The sequence below is a fragment of the Argiope bruennichi genome, chromosome 8 (assembly GCF_947563725.1).
Source record: "Argiope bruennichi chromosome 8, qqArgBrue1.1, whole genome shotgun sequence".
In the NCBI taxonomy this organism is placed as follows: domain Eukaryota; kingdom Metazoa; phylum Arthropoda; class Arachnida; order Araneae; family Araneidae; genus Argiope; species Argiope bruennichi.
In genome coordinates, this window is record NC_079158.1 from 22287064 (window position 1) to 22299207 (window position 12144).

The 12144-nt window shown below is 30.5% G+C and overlaps 1 protein-coding gene across 2 annotated transcripts in view; it reads right to left on the reverse strand.

Moving 5' to 3' along the window:
* Positions 1-12144, reverse strand: part of LOC129980496 (natural resistance-associated macrophage protein 2-like) — a 60866-nt gene that overhangs the window by 30748 nt on the left and 17974 nt on the right. For both annotated transcript variants that reach the window (XM_056090826.1, XM_056090828.1), the window contains exons 3-5: positions 10644-10777; positions 8136-8485; positions 2317-2455 (exon numbers count right to left, since the gene is read on the reverse strand). In XM_056090826.1, coding sequence (XP_055946801.1) covers positions 2317-2455; positions 8136-8485; positions 10644-10777 — 623 coding nt within the window. The remainder of the gene's footprint in view (positions 1-2316; positions 2456-8135; positions 8486-10643; positions 10778-12144) is intronic.

Sequence of the window (12144 nt, forward strand, 5' to 3'; positions counted from 1 at the left end):
AGAAATGAGGTAGAAATTCTCAAACGAGAATCGTTTCTTTCTCTCTTCAGAAGCATCAAAATTTCATGAAAACATATCTATTGGTTGAAAAATCGTCGAAATCAATATATGGTAGCAGTCTTTTCGAAAAATGCATTAAATGAAATTAATTTTCATCAATCGTTGCAAAAATAGTAATCAAATTTTGGGTAAAAGAAGCCTCAAAAGAATTTTCAAGTTAAAGAGACATTTTTTTAGTATCAATGAGGAAATATAATTCTTATTTCAATACAGTAATCTCAACGTGCAGTGATGATGGACGCAATGATCAACTGGTTGTATATAGCGAATATATAGCGAAAAACGGATCTCCTGCACAAAATCCACCGTCTCTATTGATCGACATTTAGCTCGTAATGATCCATTTGATCTCCAGGTGGTTCGACGTGGATGTTTTACTAAGACATGAGAACTAATCCTGATGTATTGAAAAGTCAGCAAACGCTCCCAAAGAAAATGATGAGGTCTGTTTCATTGTTTATGTAAATTGAGAGACGACTTTGAAAAAAAAAACTACAGAAGGAACTGTTAGGAAATTTCGGTATTAAGGTTATAAGTTCCAAATTATTTTGTCTTCCGTACTTTATTGAAAAAAATGATGCAACGCATTTTGAACCTGCTTTTGTGCGTCATTGGTATGAATAAATCATTTCACGTGACATTAAACATTTAACTATTTAATCGGTATCGCATCTGATATTTACGTAACTTAGCAACTGTAACTAATATAAAAATTTTAGAATTAAGACATGATATAAAATACGTGTCTTTTATGTTTGTAAGATGTTTTGGTTCGGTATTGGTCTCAGGTCCTGTAATGACCGTTTATCTTTTTATAAGTTTTCCCCGTCATATCTGTAAATAGTTCATCATGTGTTCAATTCCATTTCCTCGTAATAAATTGTATTTAAATTAAATCTTTCCTTTTGTCGGACCCAATCTTTGGAGACTTTTTATTCATCATCATTTCCACTGCAATACTCTGATATCAAATGGCTGAATTCCCAGCCGTTTTATAAAATATCATTGTAACAGGAACAATTTGTCATACATGGATGAATCGAAGAGATGATGGCATACAGCATGAGAACGATAAAGAAGAGTCAGAAGAGAAACCCCCTTTCAACAATCAAATTTTGGAGCCTCTCCGATTCTTAGGAAGATTAGTTCAATACCATGCTAAATCTTTTGCTGAGCATTATTTATATGAAAGGTTTAGCCAACGAATGCTTGTTAATTAAGAAAGTCAATGACTTTAATAAAGGATAAAAAAAATTAGAAATGTATGAATATTTTTCAATCCTGTCCATTGTATCGATTTTCTAGCTCCTAATTAAAGCGAATGAATAATGCGAATGATGTTATATGGTCTTCTGCTGCCCTTGTGTAATTTTTAAATCATTTTGGGTGTAGTGAGCATTTTCGCTTGGAACTGAAGTGATTACTACAAGTGGGACCCCTATGTCTCTCAATCCCATGTTTTAACTATATTTAATTCAGTATTATTAACAAAAGTTGGACGCCACCCTGTTGTTTTCAAGTAGAGTTGGAAACAAATAATAGAGGCATCTACATACATAAATAACTTATATAATGTATGCACAATGTTTAATTGATAAAAAATATTATTTATTTCGAAATTTTCCTCTTATTTCGGAGAATTTGTGAAAAAATTAAAAAAAAAATCTGTTCAGCAGTTTGGATTTGTTTATTGTACCAATTATTAAGGCATTTCTGTTTCTTTTAAACAAATAAATGATAATAATGCCACGAACATGAAAAAGATATACGGATAACGAACTTTAATTTAAAAGAAAGAAATGGATAGGATGCCAGACGTTTCTTCTGTCATCCCATAATTCCTCAATAAATAAAAAAAAACGATATTTATTCTTTTCCAGTTATTATCTTTTGGGTTAGTATTATTTTAACTTAATTATAAGCAATCCGTCATCATGCTTCTTCCTATGTAACATGAACTGAAACACGTTTTTGAATCATAGTCATTGAATTAAAAATACATTATGAATAAATTAAGATGTGAATTTTCGAAGTTTGTATTCACACTTTCTTTAGATAGTATTAAAACATCAAAATTAAATGGATTTTTAAAAATCTTTGAAACATTTTCTACATAAAAACTGTATTGATGTTTATTGCGATAAAATTTTTGTTCTCAACTTTAAATTAGATCTTATTGTGAAGAATAAAGCACTCCAGTATAAATATGTTCTGATTACTGAGCTCTTATTTTAAGAATATATAAAATATACTTGCTTCGTATCCAAATGTGACAGCCATTACAGCGATGAGAAATGCAAAGAAGGCCTCCAGTTTCCGAAGTCCATATTTATCCAAAAATAGAAAAGTGAAGGTGTCAAATATAGTTAACAGAACTCCACCCCATATCGGAATCCTAGAAAAAAATATATAGTGAATATCAGTCTGATAGTGCTTTTAATAAACGAGAACTTATTTTGTTTTTAATTTCATTGAAGAAGTACTTTTAGCTTTCTTCTAAGTTAAAATGTCTCTCAAAGGTGTTAGTATATTTAAATTTTTAATGAAATACTGTTCTATCCGTTAGTGAAAAATAATATTTCAGAATAAGCTTTTTTTTTTATAATATCTATAACGGTTTCTTAACAAAATATCATTATTACTATTATATATTGTGTATCATTATTATTATATTTGTATGTCCTGAAATATTTTAAGGACATACAATTTTTTTTTGAAAAATCAATAAGCAAAAAGAAACAAAAAATATCTCAAAAGTGTCTTTGTGAACTTTATAGAAGAATATATATTTTAATAAATATTGCAATATTTCGTATTCTGCCATGCATATATTGTAGGACATATTACAGTATTTTTTATTGCAATATATCCTACAATATCCACAACAGCTTTTAGCCGAAGCTATGAGACATTTTTACAAACTTTATGAATAAGAATCGGAAATGGATAATATACTAAAATCAGGGTGCTGTCCCCGAAATGTAAGTAAATTGAATTCTAGTAAATGTACTTGTGTATTATTAACCGCATGCTATTGGTGAAAAATATCTATGAAAAAAGTTGATAAGATTGGTGATCTTTTTGGCCATGAATTTTTTGGCTGCGGTTAATATACAAGTATCAGATGATTAAATGAGCATTTTGAATGCATTGTTTTGACCGATTAAAAACATTTAATACAGAACTATCTTTGTAATAACGACATCACATATCATATTTCATATATTTAAGTCATTACGTTTTTAAGCATTTACAAACTTGTGAACCGACTTGATAGACCGACAAACGATCAACATCTTTACGGAAATGGCTCCAAATTTCATATATATCTACAGATTACATGTTAAATCTACGTATCAAATTTTATTTCTCTCTCTCTCTTCGTTTAAAGTTATTGTGCTAGCTTATCTTCAGCAGCAAGACAGACAGATTTCCTCCGAGTTTCATTTTAAAATATGAGAGAAATCTACAATTTTGGTTTTAAGTCCTGACATCAAATTTCATTTGTATAAATCAAAGCTCTTTTGGTTTATCGAGAAACAAACAGAATTTCAATTTTTTTCAACCCAGAGAGATCCACAAAGTAGAACTTGGTCAAATTTTGAATTCAAATTCTTTGACGATTACGATACTATTATGCATTGTATTATTACATACTAACTAAAACTCTTTATATATTTCGTATTTGTAAAAGCAAGAATTTGATTCATTTAACCTTTTTTTTAAAACTTTAATTCTTTATTTTTCAAAGCCCGGTAGCGTAGTGGTAGCGAATCGCGCTCCCAATGTACAGGTCCAGAGTTCGATCCTCGGGCTGGGCAAGGTTGACTGAGCCTTTCGTCCCTTCAGTGGGTCGAAAAACTAAGAACCAAGCATGCTTAGGAACTAAATGCTGGGGGTTCTGCGTTAGGCTGGGCATCTAACCGGGATATATACCTTGCACCCCAGGGCCTTTCAGTCAAGAAAACAGAGATGGCAGGACTGTGTAGGCCTGTCGTGTCACTGAGTTTAGTTTCTTTATTATTCACTTATTAAATTGTTGATTTAATTCGAATTTTTTTCTCATTAATTCAAAATAAAATTAGATATTGCACAAAATTCTCTTTCACTTTGATTCTTTTGTCTCGCTAATTAAAAAAATTTTTCTGCTGTCCATGATAAATAATGTGTAAAGTCTTTTATTTACTGTTGGACTTTACAGCTGTACATTCAATTCAATAAAAAAAAAATTGAAATCACTTTAATAGAAAAGCTTAAATCCGTTGAATGAGCATTATATTGTTAATTTTAAAAGGCATTTTTGCACAATTGTATTATTACATACTGCTTATTAAAGTTAATTAAATTTGAAAAGTAAAATTCAATAAATTCTAAGAGTTTTATATAATAATTATTACCATTTTTATAGACTAAAATAATTTAATGCTTTATTAATTATATATTTATAAAAACCGTTAGACTTTATAAAGATTTTCTTGCTCATATATTTCTGGTTTAAAAATTGTCTCTTTCACTTCATTTCTTAAATTCATGTTTTTATATACAAAGTTCCTTTTTTGGAATTTTTGTATAAATCGCATTTTTATTGCGGACTTCTTAAGCTCGAAAAGTATTGTATTTGCATATATAAAAACAATGTCCATTTTTATAGATTACACATTTCTCTATGCACATTTCTACATTAAAAACGGGGAATATTCTTTTTTATGATAAATACTAGTATAAATAAAGTTAAAATGTTTGAAAAACTACTAGGAAACAAACTAGGAAGTCTTTCTTTTTTCATTTCTTTTGCTTTATCGTTAAATTTGTAGTTCATTTATTTAATCTTTTGAACAGCGAATTATTGTTAATAACATCAGACGTATAAAAACGAAAAAGACGCCTGAATTTCTTCATCAAGCCCAAATGAATTTTATCTTTTAAATTGTTTATTACTTCAAATTAAATACAGATTCCAATATAAAAAAATTTTTGTAGTTCAATAAATAAATCAGATGTGTCATTTTAGTACAAGAGGCTATCTCATCTATCAGCTTTTATTTCTTCATTTGTTATCGAGTGATGACTAATCATCAGTGAAAACTTTTCGTACGCAAAGTTTCATAATTTTGACTCATGCAAAATGATTTTTTTTTTTTTTTTGGATTTTGTTTAACTGAAGAATTGTAGATTTCTTGCATTATATATATATATATATATATATATATATATATATATATATATATATAATGTGTGTGTGTAATATTTTTTAATTAATCTATGTTCTCAAGATAATTTCCTAATCTCCCGAACTCTGGCTTCCCTTTAATTTCTAAGTTGTTCAGGTCTTGATATTCGTACAGAATTATAATGCTTTATCGTCAAATTCTATTCTGAGATTATGCAAGTTCAAAATACTTTCTCAAGCTCTATTTTTCCAATTTCTTCTTTCCTGTTCAGCCCTTTTTGCTACGCTCGTCATGGGGTTAACAAAGAAACTTGACAAAAGATACAAATTGGATTATTTCCTTAAAATTCTGAAGAAGGATAGTTGGTAAAGAGCTTTTCGTCTATTTTTTCAAAGAATGTTTCACACACACACACACAGTGTGGGAACCGCTGACTAAAGCATTTTTACAGAGCTTTTGTTGCATTAATTAAATAGAAAAAGTGGAATGGGATCAGGAAATAAAAGAATATTTTAGAATGAAGTTAATATGGGCTAATTTAAGACAAAACTTTGGAAAGTAATTAAATTTAAATTAGAATTTAAAATATCATTAGGCACACACACACACACACACACACACACACACACACACACACACACACACACACACACACACACACACACACACACACACACACACACACACACACACACACACACACACACCAGATGAGAGTTTTTAAACTTCAATCGAGGATACATCAAAGACTAAGCGTGAGATCTGGGCATTGCAGGAGATACCAGGGAGGATGTATATTGTGCAAAATCTCCCCAAATGATATTTAAATGAAATAAAAAAAAATAGAAATAATGTAATTTGAAATGATTAAAAAGGGCAGGAAGAGAAAAAGTACAAATAGCTTATTTTGATCTCCCCCTTTAAGTTGATTAATACACATACACCATATTAGAGCACCCTATCAAAAGCACAATAAAAAGTTAGTTATTAGAAAAATTAGAAGTGATTATTAAAAAAAAGTTATTATTTAAGATGCCGGCGTCCTGGCATAGGAGTAGCGCATCTTCCCCATGATCTGGGCGTCCCGGGTTCGAGTCCCGGTTTGGGCATGGTTGTTCTTCCTGTTCTATCTGTGAGATGTGTGAATATGCAATCCTGTAAAAAGGGGCTGTACAAGTGAATGAATGATGCGTGAGTAGTCAAGTCGTACTCTTGGCCCAAGTTGGCTCTATGATAAAAACAAGAGGCACTCCCCCTTAGGCTTAAATCGGCTGTCTTTGAAAAGCGGGCTTGTCCGTGGCAAGTGCCATAAGAAACAACAACAACAATTATTTGAAATAGAGTTTATTTTCCTTTTTCTAATAAATTATTCTAACAAATAAAATTGGAATCAATCCAAAATGCTTTTCTAATTTGATTTCTGATGAATCAAGAAAATCTGATTGACGAAGAGTAGCTTACAAATAATATATTTTTGATTTTTGTATATGTGGTCTTTATTGTCCTATGTAACAATGAGTACGTTCTGTATGTATTTGCATAATCTATTCCATATCTAATGGTTTTACAGAAAATGAGCAACTTAAATATTGCGAAATAGTGTTTCGTATGACATCCGTGTCCGCGAATGGAAGTCGACCCATGGAATACTTCTCACTTTTACTTTGTTTTATCCTATGCAACGTATGTCTCCCATAACTGCAGAATTATTTGATGGTATAAATTGTAAATTATATAATAAATAGTATTGGATTTCGTCATGAAAAGAAAAAAATTGGCTTTATTTCTATCCTCTTTGTTCAAATTACATCTTTCTGCCTTCATTGACTTGCAAATTATTGATTTTTAAGATTTCTCTATATTTCTGAAATTATCTGTACATTTCAATTATCAGAATTGAGTTCTAGTTAGATTCTTTAACATTAATCTGTATTCTTTTACATATTCTGTTTTAAAATTAATACCGGCAAACCTTCTCTGTATGTTCTTACAGGACTCTGCTAATTTTTTTTTTCATTTTCGGATTTGAAAACTCTCCAGTTTTTGCACATGCTTTCTTTTGTCAAAAAAGGAGTAATAGGAGAGATGGATGGATGAGATATTTACATTTCGCAATTTGTTGAACTGACATTTTTCGCGAAATTAGGAGGCTTAACTACCGCTCATTCTTTTGCGCACCATCTCTTAGTGAATTAATACCTCGTATAATCGTCAAATGAAATAATCCCTCATATTATAATGGAAAGATCTCGGGATCCTGAAACGAACAATACACTCTGTTAACATATATTCATTTGGATTCTTGTTTGTGTTGTTTTTTAGTGTCTTTTTATGAATGGCATCTAGATGTAAGAATTCAAGTTATATTTTGTGAGCAAGCGAGCTTTGTTATTAAATCCGATTACATTTTGATTCGATTGAAAATTGTTTATCGGAAAAACTTGATTTTTCCTTTATTAATTCGTATAAGATACAACTATCTGTGAAACATTTATAATACAACATTTTTCATTATATTAAAGATTAAACGATAAAACGATATTAAAGGTTATAGTGGTGTGTTGTGGTTGTCTAAGGAACTGTCCGGTTTTAAATACACTATTTTTAATATTCACAAACAAAGCTACACTATAAAATTTACAAACACTTATCTACTACACAAACATAGAAAATTAGGTTAAAGAAAACAGTATGGTGGAGGGATTCCACTATTCCCAGCCGAAAGTATTCGGCGTTAGCGGAAAGGTTGCGCATAGGGAAAAAGTCGACCTCAGGATGCAGGTCTGCCGTTCAACTGATTGTCTTCTATAAAACGCCACAAGGGGGCGCTTTATTCTCAAGGGAAAAAAGAGGTGCTACAAGGTAAATAAAATCTGTAATAATAGGGAAGGACCTAATGCTTACTTTTTACTGGAAAGTAAGTACAGAGCTATGGCCGTTCCGATGACCTCTTGCATGTCAGCTGCTATGATAGTGATCTCCAGCATGATCCACAGCGTGTACCTGGGCAGTGGAGTGAACCGTCTTCGGCAAGTTTCAGCCAAGTCCTCACCGGTGACGGCCCCCAGACGGGCCGCCAACCTCTGGATGAAAAGTCCCAGAATGGTGGCCCACATGAGAATCCATAGCAGAGCATACTTGGCCTCGGTTCCAGCTTTGAGATCCGCTTCGATGTTGCCCGGGTCCAGGTAGGCAATACTCATCAAGAAGCCAGGACCGCTGAAAGCCCATAGCTTCTTCCAGCTGAAATCGTACTGTAAGATATAATATTTAGAAATTAGAATCAAGAAAAGAAAGTGCATTTTGCTCGATTTTTTATTAAAATTGGCATGTTTCATGCCTTCTTTGGTAATTTTTCAATCACTTCCTGATGACAATATAATTGACACTTCAATCGATGGCAATATAATCAATTCATATTTTTCATATTATCAATTAATTGATTGACTCAGTTTCATTTTAATTCAACATATATGATACCGAGTTATGAGAAAGTAATGAATTCGACCGAAACCGAGTAATTAATTCTAGAAAATTCAATTTCAAGATTCTTTTTTTTATATAATTATACGTAAATTACAGGCTAAAAAGTAGAAAATGATGGAAAGAAGAAAGAAAAGGACTTTTTTAATGCAAATGCAATAAAAGTGTCTTTAATTATTATTTTTATTACTGACAGAATTGAAGTCTAATATATACTGATTCGATTTACTCTGATTTATGAAGTTAAACATTGAGAAAATATTGTAATTCTTTAAGCATTTCGAGATGGAGATTTTCGTCGTCGTAAAATAAAAAGATTTTTGAATTATTAGTTGAAAAGATAATTTTCTAATAATAACTGTTAATACTAATAAAAGCAATTTTTATTGATGCCAATAAACAACAGTTAGGTGCATGGGAAATAATCGCAACCACATGTGTCCAGATATATATACTTGGTATTATGTAAGAAAGAGGAGGGAGAATATTCAGGATTTTTAAATCTAATAACGAGTTTAATTTTAATATTTCATTACTAATAAAAAAGAAATATAAGCACCATTTTTATGTGAAAATATTCTAGAAAAATCGGGGGAGAAAATATCCTGCTACTTTTTTATTTGATAAAGAAGTTAATTTTAATTTTAAAAATTAAAAATTTAAAAATTTTAATTTAAAAGGAATTTTAAAAATATTTAAAGGAGCTGGTTTTAAATATGTGGAAATAAAATAATAATAAAACTGAAAAAAGATTTTAACTTTTTAATAGATGGTATATCCCAATTCAGGTATTTATGAGTTTTTTTTCTATCTAGAAAAGAACTTAAAAGAGCTCAAAATGTGTTCGTCTTTTAAGTCAATTGCATAATTGATTAAACTACAGATTTAAATATTAGTAATTCTGTATTTAGATGCAGAGTCGTACACGTCATTGAGTTGTCTAGAAAATTTATGCCTGTCATCAGAATGAGAATATGTTTTTCATGACAGAAAAATAAATTCAAATTGTTTGATTGGCCGAGTCATTGGTTACTTACGTTTTTACAAATATACTAATATAATATTTGGTCAAACTTAATTGATTGCAGCTGTTTGGAATGAATCGCCTTCATCTAGATATAAGGCTTTTTTGAATACATCCAGTTAATTATCAGTACGGTTACAACAATACGAATACCCTCTACCCACCGGAAAAGAGGATGAGATGCTTCCGGTATGGTAGTTGGATCTCGCCATCCTGGAGGGTACATAAATGGGTGGGGGATCTGGCTCTTCCCATTGATGACAAGACGTACTTCCTTCGGGAAGGGTTGTACCGTGGCCGGTGGTGGCCCTTAGGATTCAACCACAGTTCCCACCAATGTTACTGTTGCGGCGGTCCGGTTATTAAGTTTTCTTTATCCATGCGCCTTCGGGCGGGTTTGAGAGTCAGTGATATGACTTATAGCAATACGAGTTTTTCTTTGTGTTGAAAATTGAAAAAGGGTAAGCATTTTCAAATTTGTTGGAATATTTCTCTTGACAAGATAGTAGTAGACAGCGCATACAATCTACACCAATAACCTGGCAGGTTAAAGTATAGCAGAATTGAGGAAAATGAATAGGCAGAAATTTATAGGTATTGATCTTCTCTCTATGGTCTTAACCAATATTTGAATAAGGCTAATTAACGAAGAGTGCTTTGATAAATATTTGTAGCTACGTTCCAGCAAATGAAAGAATATCTAAGGATATCAAAGAATGCTTTGAAATTCTTAGAATCATATAGAAATAGAATAGAAATCAGTTTCCAGAAAGGTTTTAGAAAATCCTTGATCTGGCAATAAATCATTGATGCAGTGGTATCATTACCATTCTCTCTGTAGTGTACGATTCTATTCGAAACAAAAGTCCAAGCGAATATGAAATTTATGAAGATTTTGTGCTTACGTTTTCAGATTCAGGAACATGTATTTTTTCGTCCAGAACAGAGCTGTAATCGTGAGAGATGACATCTTTCGTGTGGCTCATGAAATTCGAAAAAGTGGATACAGTGCCATAGTTGCTCTTGTCGGTGGTTTTGTCTGAAAAATAAAAGGCATGACAATTTCAATAACTAATTTTCAATACAACTTTTGAGCTTTGAATTGGAAAACAATGAAGCTCGTTTAACTTCAGCCATTCCAATTTGAATTTTTTGTTTTCTTCTTTAAACTACGTAAAGGACAAAGTCAAACATGGAAAAAATCAGTTTAGATAGCTGTCATTGCATTTTCAATGCACGAATGAGTAACTATCACATTTTAATTGAAAATTACGCCGTAATATTCTATTTTGTTTTCTTATTTTTCGAAAAGCTTTACTTACTTGTACAAAAAATATTTGTAGTGCTACCTTTATAAACCATGAAAAATGCAGGAAAATTTAAATTAATGAAAATTAATAGAAATGTAACTTATTATTTGTCCTATGTCAGGAGAGACAGTTTGGCAAGTAATGATACAATCTTTCAAATAATATTTTATGACTTAGCAATATTTTTAAGTGATATTTTTTTTTAATTTCAAAAAGATGACTTAGGAAAAATTAGAGACTTGAACCTAATTTTAATTTTCTGAAAATTTTCAACTATTCATGGTCTTCCATAACTAAAATATTATTAAAAAACTTCAATCTTTGAAAACAAAAACTTTAGAAATAAAAAGAAGCAAAAACAGTGGATCGATTTTTATTTTTTTAAAAGTAAACCAAGAGACTTGTGTATATAGAAATCAATTGCTTTACAATTATGTGCAACGATTGATTATGTTATAAATTTACACAAAAGAATTTCGTGTTGATTTGTGTCATTTTTTTTATTACTTTCGGATAGTCCGTGATTGCTAAGGCGCCCAATACAATGAATAAATGGAAATCAACTCTATTTTGATCGCTATTAGCATAAAAGGCATTTTTTTTTAAAGAATAAGAAAAATACTCATATTGAATATATTAATAGCTTACTTTAGAATAAAGTATATATGCTTTATGAAAATACCTAGGCTTTCTTAACCCTAGAATGCACGACTTTTTATTTTTTACAAAAAAATCTACGTGTTTTGAATAGTTGCATATAATTTAGAAAAATTATTTACAAATATTTTAGCATTTTTCCCTCCTGAAATTAAAAAAAGATTAAAATGCAAAAAATGGCTACATTTGAGCAACATCTCAGGGACACAAATTATTTTATAAAAATTCTATGATAAAAATAAAAATCCCTTTTCACTAATATTTTTTTTTTACAAAGCAAAAAAGAAAAAAATATATATTTTGATTATAATTTAATAATGGTAGAACTAACTATTCATATAACAGCCAACTTGATATTTGTTCCAAGTTTTCGGTTTAAATTTAAATCTAATACCGCTGTTGCCATATATCGTTTTTTCTCCTACAAATATGTATCAAA